The sequence below is a fragment of the Alosa alosa genome, chromosome 13 (genome assembly GCF_017589495.1).
Source record: "Alosa alosa isolate M-15738 ecotype Scorff River chromosome 13, AALO_Geno_1.1, whole genome shotgun sequence".
Classification (NCBI taxonomy): Eukaryota; Metazoa; Chordata; class Actinopteri; order Clupeiformes; family Clupeidae; genus Alosa; species Alosa alosa.
The window spans coordinates 17,683,442-17,706,717 of NC_063201.1; the positions used below are offsets into that span (position 1 = coordinate 17,683,442).

Genomic DNA, 23,276 nt, shown 5'->3' on the forward strand with positions numbered 1-23,276 from the left:
CTGACAGACAGACAAATAGAGACAAAACAATAATAATAACAACAAACCCAATAAAAAAAATAAATAAATAAATAAATAAATAAATAAATAAATAAATAAATAAAAAAGGGAGGGGGTGACCACTTATTAAAAGCTGTTGTGATTATGACTAGTTGCAACCTTATGCTGTGAAGTATACTTATTCTCTACTTATTCTAAGGTGAGAGTGGTGTGTGTCTTGACATAGTCTAGAAAAGGTCCCCATGTTTTATTGTAGGTTTTTTTTCAAGTTTCAGGAAGTAAAGAACATCCTTGATCCAATGTGTAAATGTTGGGGGTTTACAGTCGCCTGACCAGGATTGTTAAGAAAGCAACACTGTTTGATTGTGCCCAAATGATCAGGTACCACCCCAAATAACCCAACCAAAGGACATGGTGAAATTGGTCGTCTTAGGAAATCTGAAATTATGTCAAAGATGGATGCCCAATACTGAGCTAGCTTTGTACAAGACCAGAACATGTGGGTATGTGATGCTGGATTGCACTTACAACGATCACATAATGGGTCTACATCAGGAAACCTTCTAGAAAGTCTGAGTTTAGTCCAGTGGGCGCGGTGCAAAACCTTGAATTGTAAGAACCCATGTCTGGCACAGATTGATGAACTATGAACTCTGCCCAGGGCAGTCTCCCATGATTCTTCAGAAATTGGTTCCCCAAGTTCACCTTCCCACTGAGATTTTAAATCAGAAATGTTGGAGGGTGAAAGTGCCATCAGCATACCATAAGAGGCTGATATAATACCTTTGAATGACAAAGGCTTATATAGTATATGGTCATAGGAAGTACTAGAAGGTTGTATGGAAATATTGGAGAGATATTCCTAATGAGGTTACGGATTTGAAGAAAGCGAAAGAAATGAGTTCTAGGGATATTAAAGGTATCACAAAGATATTGGAAAGAGACAAAAGTGCCGTTGAAATATAAATCTTGAAATTGCTTAATGCCTGCATTGTGCCATATAAGGAAAGCTTTATCTATAACAGATGGTTTAAAATAATGATTGCCATAGACGGGGGATTTAAATTAAATGGACTGCCAACCAAAATGTCTCCTTATCTGAGTCCATATTTTCAGAGACGTTTTCACTAGCAAATTTGTTGTGTGAGCTGCGTACGAAGATGAGAGAGGTGTATATACAAGAGCTGCCAATGATGATTGTTTACATGACTTAGACTCAATAGACTGCCAAGAAAGTGCATCAGCACCAGGGTCTTCATATAGCCAATGCAACATGGGACGGATGTTACATGCCCAATAGTAACATTGGAAATCTGGAAGAGCCATGCCACCAGAACACTTCGGCTGTGTCAACAGACTTTTTCTAGCTCTGGCAGGTTTATTTATGAGAAAATACTGTCCAGATTACAGAAAAAAGACTTTGGAATAAAAACAGGAATATTTTGAAACAAGTATGTAAATTTTGGGAGTATAGACATTTTAATTTAATTAATTTGTCCTGCTACTGACAGAGGAAGTTGGGTCCAACGTTTTAAGAGCTGTTCAACTTTTGTCATGAGAGAAGGAAAGTTCTCTTTAAAAAGTTTTGAAAATTTGTCTGGCACATTGATTCCAAGGTAAGTAAATTTAGAAGTGACTTTGAAAGGGAAGGCATTGAATGATAGTGAACACGCTGCATCATTTACTGGAAAAAGCTCACTCTTGGACAGATTCATTTTATTCCCTGAGAGCTTACCAAATGTGTCCAATATATGTAAGGCAGATGGTAGGGAATGGGAGGAGTCAGAGAGATATAATAGGAGGTCGTCCGCATATAGGGAGACCCTATGTTCGTGACCCACTCTAAAAATCCCTGTCAGTTGTGTTGTCTGGCGCAAAGACAATGCTAATGGCTCAATTGCAATAGCAAAAAACAGGGGTGACAGAGAACATGAGAAGAGCTCAGACGAAACATTGTTTGTCCTCACTGAAGACATAGGGGTAGATTATGTTGAAAAGTCGACGTATGTTAAAAAAGGAGAATCTGTTTTTAACAAATCCAGTTTGGTCTGGAGAAATTATATGTGGAAGTATGGATTCCAGACGTGTGGCCAGGACCTTTGCTAAAATCTTAAAATCTACTGGCAGAAGAGACACAGGGCGATATGAACCACAAGATTGGGGGTCTTTGTTTTTCTTCATTAGCAATGTTATAGAAGCCTCACATAATGTTTTGGGCATACTTCCTAATTCAAACGACTCATTGTACATATCTAATAAAAGTGGTACCAACTCAGCAGAAAAAGCTTTATAAAATTCCAATGGGAACCCGTCAGGACCAGGGCTTTTGTTGGTTTGTAAAGCAGATATAGCTGTTGCAACCTCTTCACAAGATAGTGGACGATCTAGAGATTCCATGGTGGCTTGGTCAATCTGGGGGACAGTAATATCTGTAAAAAATTGCTCCATCTCAAGGAGGGTGCAATTCTGCTCAGAAGTATATAATGATATATAGTAGTCTCTAAAAACACTGTTTATTTCTAAATAGTCCCGGGTAACCTCATATTGTGTTTTAATTTCAGAAATTACATTAGAAGCAGAGGACTGTCTGAGTTGGTGAGCAAGAAGCCGATGCGCCTTCTCACCAAACTCATAGTATGAATGCCTGGACTAAAGTAGCATTTTTTCATTTTTAAAGTAGCATTTTTATCAGTTGTAAATGTGTCAAATTCTGCCTGGAGAAGAAGACGGTTCTTAAAAAGATTAGGTGATGGGCCACTGGCTATCTGAAGTAGAGTTTGTTTGTATGTAGACTGCAATGTTAGTGGCAATGACATGAACCATATCTTCATCTAAAAGCATACTTGTATCAAATCTCCAGCGTGGATGAGTTACAGGTATATCGTCGAATTTCAATTTAAGGGAGAGTGGTGAGTGATCTGAAATAACAATTGCTTCATATGTGCAAGCCCTGACTGATGGGAGAAGCTTCTTGTCTAAAAGAAAATAATCTATACGGGAGAAGGTTTGGTGAACATTAGAAAAAAAAGAATAAGCCCTGGTAGTTGGGTTAAGAGAACGCCACACATCTGTCACTGCATAATCATTGAGAAAACTGTTTATCGTCTTTGCCGATCTGGATATAGTTATTTGTCTCTTGGATGATCTATCCAACATTGGATCTAAGCATGTTTCCATTCCAAAAATAATTCAGTGGAAATGCATGGATTCCAGTTGCTGCTACTGGAAGAAACTGGAATCCATGCATTTCCACTGAATTATTTTTGGAATCTGATCCCTTATCATACCTGTTCATTCTTACTGTTGTTCGACTCATCGTGACTAAATTCAAGATGGCTAAACTTCGGAAGATACTGTCTGTATAAATCGCCTTGTAAGTAAACTACCAGTGCTTTTCAAAGTTCTCAATGTCTCGTTTTAAATGTCAGGGCCCTCGAAGTCTACCAATGAAGTGTGGAGATACATTGAGCCTCTTAAATGGGTGTAAAACAGTGATTTATTTGCATGGCTAGCCCGATGCGAAGCACCACTATTGAAAAAGCTGTTGGTAGCATCGGCTAACTAGCCAGATTTTGGAGTGCAGGGACAAGCCGAGATGGGCTATGAGACATACGTTCACACTCGGTATCATGTTTCAATACACTTTAGGTCAATATCACACCGGAATTCTCCTTTAATGGGTGAATAATTACTGGAAAAAAACTATCCCTAATCACAGAAATGGAAAATAACTTGCTGACGTCCTCAAGGACTCGAGCTGCCCCGACAGTTACTGCCCAATAACAGCACACACACACACAAATAAAGCCGTCAGGCATAAGTCCCCTCAAACTGACTGCGTCTGATGACCGCATATTGTTAGATATCGCCACTAATCTGCTCTGCGGAGCTGGCTTTCACTGATAGCACTCGGGAATGCGCATCGTTATCCACTGTGAGGCCTATCGCTCTCGCGTCCCCTGTAATGGGATGTAATGAAGATGGCCCTCGGTCGCTTTGTCCCGGGCCGATATGTCAGCTTTGTTATTCTTAGCCTCAGTGTCACAAGTGACATGTAAGAGGATGGAAGGGGAGGGGAGGGGGCTGGCACCTTCATAGGGCATTGTTTACTGGGTAGTCCAGGGGCAGGTGTGGACACTAAATGCTTATAAATAACCCTGCAACTGAGCCTTTAGATATGGCCTTGGATAAAACACTGTGTGTGTGTGTGTGTGTGTGTGTGTGTGTGTGTGTGTGTGTGTGTGTGTGTGTCTTGTGTGTGTGTGTGTGTGTGTGTGTGTGTCTGTGTGTGTCTGTGTGTGTGTGTGTGTGTGTGTGTGTGTGTGTGTGTGTGTGTGTGGTCACATATGCACTACATGCCCTCATACACTTATCTGAGTGTGTGTGTGTCTGTGTCTCACAGCCACCACCCAAAAGAAGGAAAGAACTGTCCCGCTATTAACAGTCCCATGCTATTATAAGTGGAATGACTGGCTCCAGATCTGCTGGGAGACAAAGGAAACGAGCTGATCCAAGTAAGGACCTTGAGGCTTGTGGTTTGAGGTTAATAATAGGTCTTTATGACAGGAACTAAGATGAACGGATGGAGCTGAACTCTTCACATTCATCAGTCTCATCTCACTCCCTCTCTCCGACTTGCTCTCTGATTCTCACTGACATGTCCACTTTCCATCCATAATTCATTAATTTTATGTGCTCTTTAGACCTATTACGACGAAAGAGGAAATAAAGTTTTTCAATTTGAAAAGGATCTAGGAGTGTCTTTTTTCCGTGTTTTAATGAGCAACACAACTCTGATTCACATGAGACAAGGAGACACACAAGGAATGCTACTAAACTACTATTTGCAGGGAGCTTATCGTTTTTGATTGTTGTCCTTGTCTACCCCTCCTCACCTTTGTTCTTCGTTTGTTTCCTTCTCTCTGCCAGCCCTTCATTCATCTTTCTTCCTTTCTTTTATTTGTTTTAGGCCATGTATTTGCACTGCAAACTGGATTGCATGACTTACCCTACCCGCTTTAGTTATCAGTCCTGACCCCATCGCCAAGTACCGAAGTACAGTGCCCAAACAACAGATAAACAGATGCTGATAGACTGTTTCCAAGGGAAGGGTGCAGGTCCCTAAAGGCTTTTTTCCACTGGCACCTATTGTGTTTGGCCATTGTATCACTACTGACACCTCATGACTACTGTAAGTCTATCTGGATGGTTTACATTGATTTGGGTCTCTGTCAGTTTCTGTGTGTGTGTGTGTGTGTGTGTGTGTGTGTGTGTGTGTGTGTGTGTTTGTGTGTATGTGTGGGTCACTCTGAGAATGGTCTATATTTACTACCTTGAGGAGGAGGGTGTACTGTGTGTGTGTGTGTGTGTGTTGTGTGTGTGTGTTGCATTCTCATGTTGAAGGACATCTGTTCTGGGGTCACCCCCATATGGACAGTGACAGGCAGGAAAGACAGTAGAGGTGTGTATGTGTGTGTTTGAGAGAGAGGGAGAGAGAGAGAGAGGCAGTCCATGAGAGAAGGAAGGAAGGATAGACACTATCCTAGAAGGTGAAAGAGTAAGAGAGACAGGAAGTGTCTGTAAGACAGATCAGACAAAGAGTGAGTGATACAGTGATAGATAGAGAGAGAGTGGAAGAGAGAGACCTGTGTCCTTGCCGCGTATCTGGAAGGCCCTGTGGAGTCCTCCCGTTCTCAGTGGGAAAACGTGAGTGGCTTTTAATCTTCCTCTTTCATTCTGCTCATCCTGAAATGCCCTGCTTGCCGTTGTGTTCTACTCACAAGGACACTTCCCAGATGCCGCTGGAGTTGTTAACTAACTTCTCCGTACTGGGAAACACGCTCTGGGAGACAAGATACAAATCAATACCCACCCCTCATTCACTCTTAAAAGGAATATGATTTTGCGAGGGGATTTCTGATCTGGGATGGCACTTTTTTGCACATCCTCTCAGCATTTTATTATCTCCAAGGATGTTGGGATGTGTCTTTTGTCACAATCTGTGTCGCTGACATCAACACCACCACTTGCTCCAGTGGGGTTGCCACATTGCCACGTAGGACTTTATAATCCTGGACTTACTCTCTTTCTCTCTCTCCCTGCTTGGATCCCTGTTGGAAAAGTTCCTCCCAAAAAAAGTGCTCTAGAAGACAATATTCTTTTTATTTTGTGTTGTTATATAACACCAAATATATTTCGGCACCTATAGAGACATTGTTTTAAAACCATGCCCGAGAGAGTGTGTCTGCTGTGTGTGTGTGTGTGTGTGTGTTTGTCTGCTGTGTGTGTGTCTCTCCTTTGCTCCTCTCCTCTTCCCTCCCCTTGTCTCCTCCTCTCTTTCTCCCTTCCCTCTCCTCCTCTCCTCCCCTCCTGTCCTCCACTCTCCTCTCCTCCCTTTTGTTCTGAGTGACTGAGCAGAGAGCATTGGGAGTGGCCATCTCTTGATGACAGATCAATTTTAATATGGTGCACGTTGACCTTCCTCCCTCTGGTGTCCACACAACCTTTGCTTCCCTCGCGTTCCCGTCGAGTTGGGGTGGCACCGCGCCAGCTATGGGTGCGTCTCTCCACTCCGCTGACATACTGGAGGCAATCTGAGACGGTGCAGCGAGGGAAAACATTATTTGGCCGGTTATTAGAGAAGCTAACGCAGGTGTTTGCTGCTGGCTGCAGCTAAATGAAGCCGTCCTTCATAAGCGGCCTCATTCTGTTTACTGGGAATATTAGCACTGTGTGTGTGTGTGTGTGTGGGTGAGAGTGGGTGGTTCTCTCTCCCTCCCAATGTGTGGTAAGTGTTTTTGTCTTTGTTTGTGTGTGTGTTTGTGGCTGTGACTGAAAGCGACTGAGAAAGTCGAAAAACAAAACAGAAGGTGTGCGCCAGTATGTACTGTGTGTGTGTGTGTGTGTGTGTGTGTGTGTGTGTGTGTGTGTGTGTGTATGTGTGTGCTCTCGCGTCTGTGTGCGTATTTGATTAATGATCGTCAGGGGAGGTGGTAGAGGAGTGTGCTAGACCTGAACTAATGAATTATTACACATTCAATGGCCCGCTGTGGGACTGTTCATTAGACTGGGACCTACATCTGCCCTTCTCTCCCTCCCTGCTCTCCTTCCATCCACCCGCCGATATGTATATTAGGAGCTCTGGGGAGAAACATGGCGCATGATACTGGAGGGCACTTTATTAAACAGCCAGCCAGCTCTTTCTCCTCCTTTCTCTCCTCTTTTTGTTGGAATGTCAATGTGACCTAGAAATAGCATATTTGTACCATACAACATCTATGTTCTATGATGCCAAGATATCTAGCCAGCCAGCCCAGAGCATCTCTCTTCTAATACCACTTTATACCTCACCGGCACTGTAACGAATACAGTGCAAATCAATAGGAGGAAAGCCGGGTAGACACCGGATGTACAAAGAAGGCACTAATACCGAGTTTTTCTATGCGCAGAAAGCGAACGCTGTACTTTGCCATATCAGAGACGTTCTAATGAGGAGACACAGCACTCAAAAAATCCTCCATAGAAATGCATGGGGTTAGTTTGTAACGCCAATATGGCAGTTGTCTACACATATCCCACCCTTTCCGCGGCAAAATTTCAACATGTGAATACATTGTGCCAATCATGTGGTGTGTTGTGAAGACATTGTGCCAATCATGTGTTGTGATCTCGCCCCTGGAGCAAGGTTGGTGTCATGAAGCCTTGCGCCCGCACATTTCTGCCGAAACCGATAAGTGCCCAAAAAGCGTTACAATATGGCCTCCAAGTGGAGGGACTTGCCTAAAAGGATGTCATGAAATACCATATTATTAAGACAAACAAAAATTAAGGTTTATTTTGACATTGTACAATGAAGAAAAGTGATTCAGCTGTCTCTGAAAGTTACTCTAATTGACATTTAACTGCAATTTGGATTACACCCGCTTTTAACAGGTGCCATGTTTTAAGGTGCAAAAGGCATCAGAAACAGGCGGTAATTTGGCGGTAATTATTAGTACATCTATGCCTGTGTTTTATTTCAATCACATACAATATGATAACTCACACTACATGTTTCAATTGGACACCATTGATAGCTCACAAGACAAACAACAACATAGATTGTGATGACATCGTGAGCCTGCTCAAACTACACAACAGATTAGATCTGGAATCTGTTGGAGTATCTGCTTGGCAAAGTGGTGTGTTCCAGACAACTTGAATCCGTTAGAGCTACCTCTGGCTCCGGCTGCTCTCTTCAAAACATCTTTTAGCACCTTTCTGTCATACGGGGGGATACACTGGTTGTTGGCCGACAGATTTGTCGAATGAATGGTGCAATGGTGACAAAGCTCAGTTGCATCCAATTCAATGACACAGGTTCAGCAGGCTTCGCCGTGGGGATTGCACGTGTCTGCTCCTTCAACAACTGGCAGGTTCCTAGATTTAACATCTATTATTATAATTGTTTCTTACCATTGCATCACCATCAGCAGTCAGAAAGATGCCTCCTCCCCCAACACACACACACACACACACACACACACACACACACACACACACACACACACACACAAACACAAACACATCAAATTGCTCCCCTGCCTCTGAACCCACCCGTCTTCTTCCTTTGCCTCAGGTGCTGGTCAGGGGATCGGCATGGCGGCCAAGGTGGTAATGTACCGCAGCCATGAGGAGCAAACGTCCCAGATGGCTCAGGGCATGGCGCTCGCCTCGCAGATCAAACGCAAGAAATTCACCTCCAGGTACACCACACATCCTCTTACACATGGAGAGAGGTGCATACACACACACATATTGAGATACACACACTTTTACACATGGAGAGAGGGGCACAAACACACACACACACACACACACACTCTTACACATGGAGAAAGGGGCACAAACACACACACACACAAACACAAATACACGCACACTCTTACACTGGGAGAGAGAGATGCACACACACACACACACACACTCACATGCACACACATACAAACACACACACACACACACACACACACACACACACACATGCACACATGCACGGACGCACACCCACATGTACACACATGCACACACGCACATACTGTACACACACACATTAAAAATGATCGACCATCAGTTTTCCAGATTCCGTATTGATTGTGGGGGAGATGAGAGCGTCATTGACATGGACACACTGACTCATGAATCACCTCAGTCCACTGATGACGAGGCTCACTCCTATTCCTCCATCTGTCTGTCATGTTTATCTTCAGAGTCTCTTCTCTCTGGCTGCTGTTCAAGAGCAGCGTGTTTTCACACAACCTAATGAAATGGATTTAATGATCTCAGTTCTTTAGTCTCTCTGATGTTTATGTAGGTCAGGTGTGTGGGATGTGGGGTGTCTTTCATGCAAGCCTCACACACACACACACACACACACACACACACACACACACACACACACACACACACACACACACACACACACACACACACAAACAAACAAACACAGACACAGACACAGACACAGACACACACACATAGACACAGAGGCAGAATGTTTTCATGCAAGCAAGTAATGTAGTGCTTTGAACTGTTTTTAATTCGCTGACTTGTGTGTTCAGAAAAATAGATAAACAGTTTATTGACACTGATTCAGCGAAGGTATTGTGTGAGCAAGATGTAGACATGTGATGCTGCTGCATTAGCTGCCTCTGGGTGCCTGGTCAGCCCTGTCAGAGTTCCTGCCAAAGTTAGAGCCCAATCCCTACGAAAGCCCGGATCAGCAGCTGCTTCCCTGCCACTTATTCAATAAAACATAACACCCTACTCACACGGACAGACAGAGACAAACATGGTGGCACATAAACGCACACACACATGCACATACACACAGACACACACAGGGATGAGCAAAAATACATCAAAATGTATTTTAAAATAATACCCTAATTTTAAGTGTATCAAAATAAACTTCAAAAAAAGAGTAGCCAGGCCATGTATCAAGATAAAAAACTGTATTTTGGTATTTCGAAATCAACCGGAATGCATATAGCTCGGTCTTACAACAAATGACGTCATTTCACAAGTTACGGGTTTTCACAAGCCATCAGCATGGACAACTGGAAATCGGGGAGAGTTAGTGAATAACCCAATTTCATAAAATGGTGGCATGTTCCTTTAAATATACTACCTATAACCACAATAGGCTATGTATCATGCTTATAGTCCGGAAACCAAAGGCCAGAATCTTGGTGAACCTGGTTTTTGTCGGTTAATGGTTTTTTTTTGCTGTTGCTTGTTGCCTAGGGATTACTCAATAAGAATAAGGAGGGTGCCCCTTGGACAATTTCCTATTCAACACTAAAGTTGACCTAAACAGTGATTTGTCCATTATAATGCCAATTTCATTACCCTTTTGGAAGGACAGCATTAAATGTAAACCCATTTTTCCTTTTTCTTGCAGTAGTATGCCACAATTATAATCAACTTAAAAGTGTTAGATCCAAAAAAATCAATTTTTTTTTTGTTTGTGCCAATTTTGTCACCCTGTAGACAACTTAAAAGCATTAGATCTGTCTTTTCTGTTTTAGTATAGTATATATACAGTAGTATAGTATATTATACAATGTAGTATAGTATAGTAGTATAGTATACAGTATATACTCTTTTGATCCTGTGAGGGAAATTTGGTTTCTGCATTTATCCCAATCCGTGAATTAGTGAAACACACTCAGCACACAGTGAATACACAGTGAGGTGAAGAACACACTAATCCCGGCGCAGTGAGCTGCCTGCAACAACAGCGGCGCTCGGGGAGCAGTGATGGATTAGGTGCCTTGCTCAAGGGCACTTCAGTCGTGCCTAGTGGTCGGGTTTGAACCGGCAACCCTCTGGTTCCAAGTCCGAAGCGCTAACCAGTAGGCCACGGCTGCCCCTTTTTATCAGCCCCTTAGAACATCTGAAAGTTGAAAAAAATGTATGTTAAAAAGTAACTAACTTCAGGAGCTTGCATTGTCAGCCGTGTCAAGCGCTACAAGACTAACATTTCAAAACAATACAGATAAGATACTGAGGAAGAACATTAGGACATGGATCCCATGTGACTATGACATTTGACCCCATGATCTTAAGTACCTAATAGCTGATGTTCATTCTCACTATAGGACAGTATTAAAACCACTTAATGGAGTTAAGGGATAACATCTGCCGAGGTGTCCTGAAATGCTGAAATAATGGAGGAGACAGCAAAGACCTCCCTGAAGTGAAGTTTTCTCCACCAAGCCAATTAATTCCGTTTATCAGGACACCTTACAGGATGTTATTCTGTTTGTCCCCTATGTTGCTAGTCGTGTATGTAGGCAATAGGTATGCATTTATAGTACAAAATGGAAATGCAGTTCAGTTTAAAAAGAGAGGCGGACCTGTTCAATTTGTTGTACTACTTTCATTGGTTACGGAAAATGATTGTGAGTAGTTTGCTTTGTTACAGTTGATTCCACTGTTGCGAAGCCTGCTTGTTGTCAGTACATTGATATGAGACGCTGTACAGAAATAATACAGAAATAATAGCCCCCCCTGCCAGCCAATCAGAAAATAGTATGTCTTGTCTCTTGAGAATACATTTTCAATATGTCATGTCGTTTCGGAAACACTTTACGGTAAGGGAGGGTACATGAATTATCATGAATTAATTAATGATTTATGTAGTACTTCATTCCTTAATATCTCATGAATCATCAGGAATTGACATGAGTTTATAGTCTATCATTCATGACCTCATACATGAACAGCACATTACCTAAAGTATTAGGTACAGTGGGCACATCATTATGAATTATGATTTATTAAACATGATTATGATTATTTCTTTTTCTACCAAAAATGTGGTCATCACTGCTCAAATTCTGATTTGAAGACAACTTCTCAGTTCTCTAAACACGTCATTATTCACCACTTTAATTGAGAGGCCACAGACATGATGAACTCATAAGATTAATGAGCAATTAATCTTAAATTCCTGTAATCATGATGATCATGCTTAAGAAATCATAAATGATAATGATGTACCCATTCTACCTAACGTCTTATGGCCTCCTTACACTAAACAACTTTGACAAGATTTGGGAAAGATTCTTGAAAGATTGGAGTCTTTTGAGGAAAGCTTGAATGGGGGGCATTAATTAAAAGACTACAATCTTTCAAGAATCTTTCCCAAATCTTGTCAAAGTTGTTTGGTGTAAGGTGGCCATTAGTTGATGTGTTGTTCATGCATGCATTTTGCCTGAAGAAGACCCAGCAGGTTCGAAACGTTGCCATTTGTACATTAAATATATAGTCTAAAGCAGTGTTGCGGACATTATATATTTTTTCACTTGAGTAGTTTTTTTTTTGTCCTGCACCTGCCAGAAGGTGGGATGTGCACACAATAACTTTTTGTTGTTCATGGATGAGGTCATGAATGAGAGACTATGAACTCATGTAAATTCCTGATGATTCATAAGATATTAAAGGAATGAAGTAATGCATAAAACATGAAGTAATTCATGATAATTCATGTACACTTACCGTTAAGTGTTATAGTAGTTTCATGAATGAGAGACTATGAACTCATGTAAATTCCCGATGATTCATAAGATATAAAGGAATGAAGTTATGCATAAATCATGATAATTAATGTACACTTACTGTAAAGTGTTACCTAGTTTCTTTTAAAAGTTGGTATACCATTGTACCATTGTGTGGTTATTTCGCATTTTAAAATGATTAATTACTTGTATTTTAATGAAATACATTTTTCACATCAGTATTTGTAGTTTGTACAAATTAGTTTTTGATGTACTTGTGTCCATCTCTGCCTATCAGGACACATACACACAGTCAAAGTTGCTCCAAAGTTCTACCAAAAACAGGCAAACCTATAAGTGGATGAGCAAGTATGAGGTTGAGTGAGTGGGTTGGTGTGAGAGAGGGGAGTGTATTGTGTGTATGATTAACCTACACGTTACTCATCTTGCACTGGATCATCTTCCTGAATCTCAATATTCTGATCACAAGTCTGGGCAAATTACTAAATCGGCACTATCAGAGGCTATTTTTCAGCAAAAATATCATAAAATATAAAAAGTCTATCATATTAACATGGGTATTGTGTCTTCTAACTCATATGTTAGGTTTCAGTTAAATCAATGCTTGATGGATGTGTGATTCTTTGTTAAAAACAACTCTCTTGTTATTGAAAATAGAACAAAAGCCTTAATGACATTCCGAATGACAGCAAACATGCTCCTGAACGTCACAGAACACCACCCCAAACACATCTCTTTGCTGCCATTGTTACTTTCATTGTACATTCAACTTCCCCTTTGGTCCTTTATCAAAAGACTTCCTTGTTCCCGCTGTGGGTTGGAGAACTTCTTCTTTTTTATTGATTTGTCTGATTTGTGCAGTGTCCCAACTGGGGTGTTCCAGGTGTCTCTGAATTACGCAATGGAAGGAAGAGATGTGCCAGTGAGCAGAACTACTATGGCTTCATTCTCATTCTTCATTTCTTCATTTCTTCATTCTTATGCCATAGCAGGTTTAAAGGATACGCTGTGGTCGGTTTTACCCTATTTTATTAAATTTTATGGGAAATTGAAGACCGCCATTAAAGGAACCGTATGTAAGAAAAATATTTCAATTAATCATAAAATGGCCCTGATATGTCACTAGACATTAAGAAATCATGTTCATTTCAAATACTTATATCACTGACAACAGTAGTCCGGGCCAGGATATTGTCATTTAAAAAGTGAAGTTGCAGCCCTCAACTGATGTTGATGTTGTGTTTTGTCATGTCATGTTGTGTTTTGGCCTGATGCGCCACCCTCCACCTATCTACTAATCACGAAGTCAGTAGTGTTTCGCCATCAGGGTTGGCAACCTCGAGTCAGGGGGGAGGGGGAGGGGATACATCGCTCTTCAGTATTTTGAAAGTGATTGCAGTACCAGTTTTGGCCACAATCTTACATATGGTTCCTTTACAGTTTTTTCTGATTGCTTAAGCACATTTTTTGTAACTATGGCTTTTTTTGCAAAACTCTACACACAAATGGCAAAACCTCTCACCCAATCAGCAAAACATTGTAGTTCTCTTGCAAAAGCTAACACACCTTGCTTAACTCTTCACACCTTCGTAAAAATGGTGTTTTCGTATCTAACAGTAAACACAAGCCATCACAATAGTAAGCACACAATGTGCCAACAACACACTGATGGTATGAATAAAAAACACATCTGGCTTTTGCTTTCTCTGTGCACAAGGTAGACTATGTCAGTTTGAGGTCATACTTTTGTCATAGTTCTGTAAACATACAGGGATCCCAACTTCAAGTACTAGTGTTTATTTACACACATCAAAACAAACACAAGTGTGTTTTTCCAAGTCAAAACACAAAATAGCATTTCACTGAGACAAAACAAATCAGTCTACATCGAGTCGTCTCTCTCAAAATTCTGTCTACATCACATGCAATGTCCTAGTCCAAGGCACCGGGAAAAATATATTCTGGAATGGCGTATCCAGGCCTGACATGACAATATCCCCACATGTAGACTGTTTTTTTTCTGTTTTTTTCTTCTCACTCTTCCTGCTCACTCCATCGTTGCCCATTGTACATTACCTGTGGCTTATTTATAGTGCTTAGGCTGATTGCACAAAGTGAACTAATTATCTAAAACAGTTTTCACATGAGAAAGTGTGCCAGAGAGTTGGCAAAATAGTGTAAATAATAGCCATTGTGCCTACAGTTGTGCAAAGTGTGTGTTACACAATTGCAAACTGAGTGCAAAGCAGTGTTTGTGTTTTTAGTTTTGCGAACTCAGTGAGTGGTTTTGCCATTTGTGTGTAGAGTTTTGCAAAAAAAGCCATAGTTACAAAAAATGTGTTTAAGCATTCAGAAAAAACTGTAATATCAATAAGGGCTTCTTATAAGTCACTCTCATTGAAAGAGAACGAGAGAGAGACAGACCGACCGACAGACAGGCAGATAGAGAGCAAGTCAAACTGTGAGTGAGAGAATAATATGCCACATACGGTAGATAAGATAGTTTGCCAGTGAAATCATCAGGAGGGGGTGTGGTTGAAACTCTAATTTCTTGTGTAATACTCAGCTTGTGTGATGTTATGATGCCAAGCCTCACTGAAAACTATGCAATACCTCAGCCTGTGGAATGAGGTGTGCGTACACTTTGAGTAGTTTGCACTTCTGAGGGATTTAAAAAGTTCTTTTCAGCAGTACGCCAGCAGCACTTTTTGAAAAGCATCCTTTGAGCCATCTCTCCCCATCTTTCTCTCTTTGTTTCTCTATTTCTCTCCCTGTAAATCACTCTCACACATGCACACACACACACACACACACACACACACACACACACACACACACATACAGACAGATATAGTCAGAGAGAATGTGTGTGTGTGTGTGTGAGAGAGAGAGAGAGAGAGAGAGAGAGAATTGCTCTTGTGGGGTGACAAAGCCCTTTAAACCTGCCTTGTCAGGTCTTGAGAATAATTGTTTGCTTCAGTGGAGATCCCGCTGCCCTCAGGACAAAGCTGCCCCCGTTTCCCATTCACTGTTCACAGACCCATTGATGTACATAATTTAATAACCCCGCATCAAACGGAATCGAGGGAAAGAATTGGACCAAATTTGGGTATATGAGGTGAGGGCAAAATTAAACTCAAACTATAATGCTGATTGACACTAATACTTCACCTTCTCTGGCTGGGATCTCCCCCACATTATGGGATTCCACCTGTCTTTGTTTGTCTGAGATGGGAGATGGTTTCTGAAGGTGGTCCAGAACTAACGTTAACGTCTATGCAAAATACCCTCTCACTGAGTCATCACAACCCCTTTCGCTGGTAAATACAGTTAAATGAGTTACCATACAGGTGCAGAGGACCTAATAACAGGGCTCATATATCACATTACATGCAAACACACAAACCTGTATATACATGTACAATGTAAGTTTTGTCTTTGTTCATGGTATGAACAAAATCATGGTATGTAATCATAACCTCATCTAGACCGTCAGTTACACTAGCAAATTATCCTCAAACTGTAAAAGAATAGAATAGTCAAGTCAAGTCAAGTCGGCTTTTATTGTCAATTTCTTTACATGCACTGGTCATACAAAGAATTGAAATTTAGTTTCTTACTTTCCCATGCAGACATAGACATGCTTTAAATACAGACATAGACATACTATAGACATAGCCATAGACAATAAACATTAAATTAAAGTGCAAGACTGAAATATAGAACATGTATGTATCAAAATAGAAATATAGGACATATATATATAAAAAAAATAGAGGTAGTTGTGTTGTATATTTATATAGTCTTAACAGTTACATGAAGTTTAAACTTGTGCTTGTGTGACCTGTATATTTACATTGATATGCAGTATGCAGTAATTTCAAGTATATCAGGCTTGGGGGGGGGGGGGTTAGGGTAGACAGGATCCTAGTTTCCTAGGTTCCTGGCTGGCTGGTGGGTGGGGGGCTGTCAGTGATGGGAGAGTGGGTAGAGTGTTCAGCATCCTGATTGCTTGGTGGATGAAGCTACTTGCCAGTCTGGTGGTGCGGGGAGGCGGAGGCTCCTGTACCGCTTTCCAGAGGGCAGGAGGCTGAACAGTTCGTGTGCAGGGTGGGTTGTATCCTTGACAATCATTAGTGCTTTGCGGGTGAGGCGGGTGGTGTAAATGTCCTGCAGGGAGGGGAGTGGTGCTCCAATGATCCTCTTAGCTGTGTTAACAGTGCGCTGGAGGGTCTTCCTGTTCTGATCTGTGCAGCTTCCGCCCCACACTGTGATGCTGCTGGAGACGATGCTCTCGATGGTCCCTCTGTAGAATGTAGTTATGACAGGAGGCGTGGCACTTGCCTTCTTCAATTTTGCGCAAAGAAGTAGAGGCTGCTGGGCTTTCTTAAGCCAGTGATGCTGTGTTGGTGGTCCAGGAGAGGTGGGTAAGCTGATGTGCACCCCAGAAATTTTGTGCTGCTCACTCTCTCCACAACATCTCCGTCGATGGACAGTGGTGGCAGTTGTTTGTGGCCTCTCTGAAAGTTGACAACAATCTCCTTGGTCTTGCTGACATTTAGCAGGAGGTTGTTGTCTTTACACCATTTAGCCAGCAGGTCTACTTCTTCTCTGTAGTGAGCCTCATCGCCCTTAGTGATGAGGCCCACCAATGTTGTGTCGTCCGCAAACTTCACCAGATGGTTGGAGCTGTGAGTGGTTGTACAGTCATGTGTTAGCAGTGTGAAGAGCAGGGGGCTGAGCACACACCCCTTGAGGGGCCCCCGTGCTCAGGGTCAGAGTGCTTGAAGTGTTGTCCCCGACACGTACTGCTTGTGGTCTCTGCAACAGGAAGTCCAGCAGCCAGTTGCAGAGGGAGGTACTGAATCCTAGCTTGTCCAGTTTGCTGATGAGTTGTTGTGGTATTATGGTATTGAATGCTGAACTGAAGTCTATGAACAGCATTCTCACATATGAGTCTTTATTGTCTAAGTGGGTGAGGGCTGGATGGAGGGCAGAGCAGATTGCATCCTCCGTGGATCGTTTGGCTCGGTATGCAAACTGGAAGGGGTCCAGGGTGGGGGTAGGGTGGCTTTGATGTGTGACATGACTAGCCGTTGAAGCACTTCATGATTATGGGCGTGGAGTGCTACAGGGCGGTAGTCATTGAAGCATGATGGTGATGATTTCTTTGGCACGGGTATGATGGTGGCAGTTTTGAAAAGTGATGGGATGACTGCTTGCTCCAGAGAGGTGTTGAAAATGTCTGTAAAAACATCCTTCAGCTCTTCTGCACAGTCCTTCAACACTCGTCCTGGAATAGAATAGAATAGACTGAGTCACAGAAGGAAGGTGTGGAATATTACTGGTATTATGACGTATAGCCTGCAGTATTCATGTCAGAGGTGAAACCCCACTGATGGATGGCTCTCCAGCATCCTAGACACCTTACAAATCTCTCTCTTTCTCTCTCTCTCTCTCTCTCTCTCTCTCTCAATTCAAATTCAAATTCAATTCAAAAGGTGCTTTATTGACATGACAAATAGTTGGACATTTGTATTGCCAAAGGAACAGTTACATAAATGTATCAGGACATAATTACACAGGTAGGAGTACATACATAGATAGTACATAGACTCTCTCTCTCTCTCTCTCTCTCTCTCTCTCTCTCTCTCTCTCTCTCTCTCTAAAGCTTCTTTCGGCCCTCAACTACGTCCAAAGAGTATGCACATGCTCAAGCTCCTGCTTTTCATTGTGGGGGCAAATTTGCAAAAGCAAGTTGTCATTTGATATGTTCTCTAAAATAATTGTATTCAAATTTTAGCAGGAATATTTAAAATACTGTATTTCAACAATCTCAAAGTTACTGTAATCGTTCAACACGGCCAAACCTAGTAGTCATGCCTTTGAAAATATAGTATAGCTTCACCTACTGGTCACTACAAGAACAGCTTATTTTAATCTTATTGTCAATCTGAACTAGACCATCAGTACACAAAGCCCATACCGGAAATTGACTAGGAGTGGATATAAAAGGGGATTATTGAAAAATACGCTTTGATGTAGGGACTTAATCAAGCATTCAATCAAGGTTGTAATCAAGGATTCAGCTGAAGTCTGTCAAAGACCTATGCCTTACTGTATCAGTTAGAAGACTCTCTCTGCTCTCGTGAGAAAGAGAAAATTGGTTTGTGTTGCTTAGCTCTTGTAAACTGAGCTGAGGTTTGCCTGAGCTGTAGGCCTCACCCACATTGACACTAATAAAACAAACATATGTTCAGCAAATACAGCATTACTGAACCATGGACATTTTAGACAGATTCCAACACAAAGTTAACATATTTATTAATTTATGTAATTATATGTTTATATTTTGTGACCTCCAGCGATGAAGAGGCCTCCTACAGTGACTACTATCCCATCATACCTGGTGATGTGATGTCCGTCAAGGAGATCCTGACCACCCCCAAGTTCCCCCGCCACCGCACCTGGTACAGTAAGACTCCTCTTCCAAACTCACACTTAGTTATGTTAAGTGATAAGGGTCTATGGAACTCTAATTGAAGCTTCCTACTCGTAACTTGGGAATTACGACCTCCAAGTGCAAATTGAACACACCATCAGTAGAAGTGAGAGCAAACACAGTAGAGGGATGCCGATTGATGGAGATTAGATACTGGGATGTACTCTAATCAGCTCCAAGCAATATCGCCTACTACAACACCACCATGTGACAAACACACAGAGTAGCCTCCATTTGCAACACAGACGGCTGTCATGCTGCCTGCCAACCATCCTCTCTCTCTTCATCCTCTACTTCTCTCCCAATGTCTTCCTCTGTCTCTCCCTCCAAACCTCCCTCTTCCTCTCTTTCTATCTGTTATCCGTCCTCTTTGTGTCTCTCCCTCTCTCTCTCTCTTTTTTCATCTTTTGCTGAATCTCCCTCTGTTCCCTGGCAGTGGCCCAGACATAATGATTCTTGCTGGACTGTTATGGCTCTCTTTTGCATACTATTAGTACAGGACACTTATTTATCACACACCTGCGGTTATCCTCCTTGCCAACACAGCAACAGTGCCCTTGCACAACGAGCATTAGCACAATGTAAAAAACGGAATATGCTCTCTTTCAGAGACTTTGACCCCACTCATTTATTACTTACACTTAACCCTTTGCCGTTACATACAACTAATTGACCTGATCATTTGTTCGTTTACTTGTTTTTGTTTGTTTATGCCAGTCAGATGATAAGATACTGTGGCATCTGTGACCCTGAAGAGCTTAGAATTATTCAGTTATTCACAGTGGCTGTGAATCAGAGAGATCTCTGGTGCAGGTGGAGAAAATACCCAAACACAGGAGGGGATGTGTACGGAGGGAAGACAGGATGTGGCAGTGGCCAGTGTTGATTTAGATGGCTGTTGTGTTTCTCCTGGGTCACCATACACTCCTCTCAGGGAGCTCACGTGTCCGTGTTAGCATCTCAGGTGTCTCTGTGGGCTGTTTTGCCCGGAGGGTCCAGAGGACTTCAGAGTTGTTGTTGTTTTTTTTGTAAAACCAAACCATCAAAGGCGGCAGGAAATTTACATAGAGACGGTTGGGGTTGGTTTCATTGGTTCTGTATATATGCATGCAATAAACACAGTGAGAATATTCTGAGTGAGAGGGAAAGTAAAGTAAAGGTGGTTGAACAGCATATCAAAAAGGTGACGAGAAATGGAAAAAGCCAGCGTGTGGGCAGAGGGAAAAAAAACAGAAGGATATGTGTGTATATATAAATATTTATATATACTATTTAAATATTTGTATATATATATATATATATATAGAGAGAGAGAGAGAGAGAGAGAGAGGAACAACCATTTAAGAACAGCCTGGCAACGGTCTGTTGCACAGACTAAAAAAGAAGAACTACTTTGACAAACTACAGACTCAGACTCAGGCAGCAGAGACGGGCAGACATGAACAAATCATGAACACCAAATTGGAAAAAGAAACATATATTGCCAGAAGGGCCAGCAAAGCACTACTCTTCACCATAGCAGTGTATAACGCATAAAAAGCACTACTTTTTACCATAGCAGTGTATAACGCATATAAAGCACTACTTTTCACCAGTGTACAACACATTTAAAGCACTACTCTTTACCATAGCAGTGTACAACACATTTAAAGCACTACTCTTTACCATATCAGTGTATAACACATTTAAAAGACTACTCTTCACCATAGCAGTGTACAACGCATATAAAGCTCTACTCCTTACCATAGCAGTGTACAGCACATTTAAAGCACTAGTCTTCACCATAGCAGTGTATAACACATTTAAAGCACTACGTTTAACCATAGCAGTGTATAACACATGTAAAGCACTACTTTTCACCAGTGTACAACGCATATAAAGCTCTACTCCTTACCATAGCAGTGTACAACACATTTAAAGCACTACTCTTCACCATAGCAGTGTATAACACATTTAAAGCACTACGTTTCACCATAGCAGTGTATAATGCATATAAAGCACTACTCTTTACCATAGCAGTGTATAACACATTTAAAACACTACTCTTCACCATAGTAGTGTACAACTATATAAAGACACTAATCATAGGACCTTTCAGATTTTACAGAAATATTCCCAATTCCCATGGCAACACATAATCCCCTTTGTAGTGCAAACGTAATGAATAAAGTATATCATTATACTCATGTGGAGTGCACATGGAGTGAAGTGCACAACTAATTTTACATTACTCATGCTCTGAGCCAAACGTGCATGATACTGTGTTGTTTTGTGTCTAGGTTGCTTGCTTCATAGGTAACTAATTTTGCTAATGTGCTCATGCAGACACATTGTGCTATTGGTTACCACCACTCTTTGTGTTTGCACTACTAAGGGGACAAAGGTGTGTTGCCATGGGGAATTAGGGACATTTCTAAAAAAATATGAAACGTCCTTTCACTGGTTTCTTTAAATGCGTCGTACTGTGCTATGGTGAAACGTTATGTTTGCTCTTTTTTCATTTGGTGTTTATGATTTCTTCATGTCTGCACGTTTCTATTGCCTGAGTCTGTAGTTTGTTAGTCATTCAAAAAAAGTGTGTGTGCAACAGACCGTTGGATGTCAGAATAGGTCAGTATTATAGTTTTAAGTGAAAAGGTAGTGCAAGTGTATGTCCAGGGGTTTGGTACAAAGCAAAAAGCAAAAGCCAATGGAGAGAGGAAGGCAATCTTAGGGAGGAACCAAGGACTTCTTATACTCCTGTCCTTCAGTTAAAAACACGTCACACCTGCATCCCAGTGCACCTGTTAGAAGAGACAGAGCCAGGTACACAGAGGGGGCAGGACCGTGTAGCCCCCAACAGGGCCATGACAATAGTAATGCATGTGTTGTTTTATTTACCTTTTTACAGCAATCAATATAGCCACCGTGGCACTGTGTTATGCTGTATAATATAGAGCTACCCAAGCTAACAATGCAATAAACATCTGGTGACTGTGGAAGTCATACACAGAGTTTGCAGTTGCAACCAGGGGTACCACTGGGTGTTTAGGACAATTCTAAGGGCCCAGGACTGACAGGGGGCCCCCAGATCCCAGAGAGCCCCCTGATAACAAGGGGGGGGGGGGGGCAGAATTACTGTCTGTCATAGGGCCCAAATTTTCTAACAGCACTCCTGGTTGCAACAAGTCTGTGAACACCTACAAATCCTGACTGAATCTTACTCAGAGCTCTGTCTTGTTTACCTCACATATTTGGATAGCAGTGCAGGGAGCAGCATATCCTATATGGGTGATTCTCCAACTACAGGCACTTTTGTGTCCTTGTGGTTGTTTTTGTGGAAAAATATACTATTTTTGTTTCAATCATGTCAATTTGCAAAGGCCAGATCACCAGCATCCTATAAAAAAATTAATCATGCCTATATATTCTGATTTACTGCTCTTAGAGGGGCTTTTATCAGTGGATTTGGCTGTTTTGAGCTTGTCCCCAACCCAGACTTGTAACCTTTAACTGTTAAAATACACTAAAGACAAATTAAACCTAGATGATTTTGTACCATGTTTGTTGCAAGTAAGAGTTAAATAAACACATACCATTTCAATTTCTAATGCAAATAATATATTTATACTATTTTTTAGGGAAAACATCAGTGTCCCCAGGTTTTCTGTCATTTCCACCACACAAACTATTTCCAGTAATATATACTTTTTTACCTAAAAATGTTTATTTGTTTACCAGGGGAAAACATAGTGTTACTAAAGAGGAAGGTTGATGGCAAATATCAGAGACATATGGTGATCAGAAACTGAAGAAAAATCATTGTAACCATCACTTGAGAATAGAGTATTTTTATTCGACATCATTTCCACCACAGCTGTAACTTTGTCAAAATATGCAAAAGAAGTTAAAAAAAGGCATAGTTGTGTGTATTCTGGATACATTGTGCCCTATCTCCAAAAGTATCTGGGCATGGCAATGGAATGTGATTATATATGGCTGAAAACTGTGAGAATGTCATTTCCATCACAGTCATTTCCACCACAAAGTGAGGTCATTTCCACCACAAAGTCAGCAAGACAGTGATGAAATGTCATTTCCACCACAGTCCCCACAGTCATTTCCACCACGAAATGACCATCACAACATATGTTTTAAGGGAATAAAACATAATTCCAGGTGACATAGACTTATACTATTTTCAGAAACTATAATCCATACTTCATTATTAA

General features: G+C 41.4%; 1 protein-coding gene across 3 annotated transcripts in view; it reads left to right on the forward strand.

Annotated features, from left to right (window-relative positions):
• Positions 1-5,485: 5,485 nt before the first annotated feature.
• The window catches only part of myom3 (myomesin 3), a 49,872-nt gene continuing 32,081 nt past the window's right edge, over positions 5,486-23,276 (forward strand). Inside the window, exons 1-3 of one of the 3 annotated variants that reach the window (XM_048261311.1) lie at positions 5,486-5,706; positions 8,618-8,744; positions 18,929-19,033. In XM_048261311.1, the coding sequence (XP_048117268.1) occupies positions 8,638-8,744; positions 18,929-19,033 (212 nt within the window). In that variant the 5' untranslated portion in view covers positions 5,486-5,706; positions 8,618-8,637. Of the gene's footprint in view, positions 5,707-6,518; positions 6,788-8,617; positions 8,745-18,928; positions 19,034-23,276 lie in introns of those variants that run through there. The other 2 variants (XM_048261312.1, XM_048261310.1) reach the window with 2 other exon arrangements.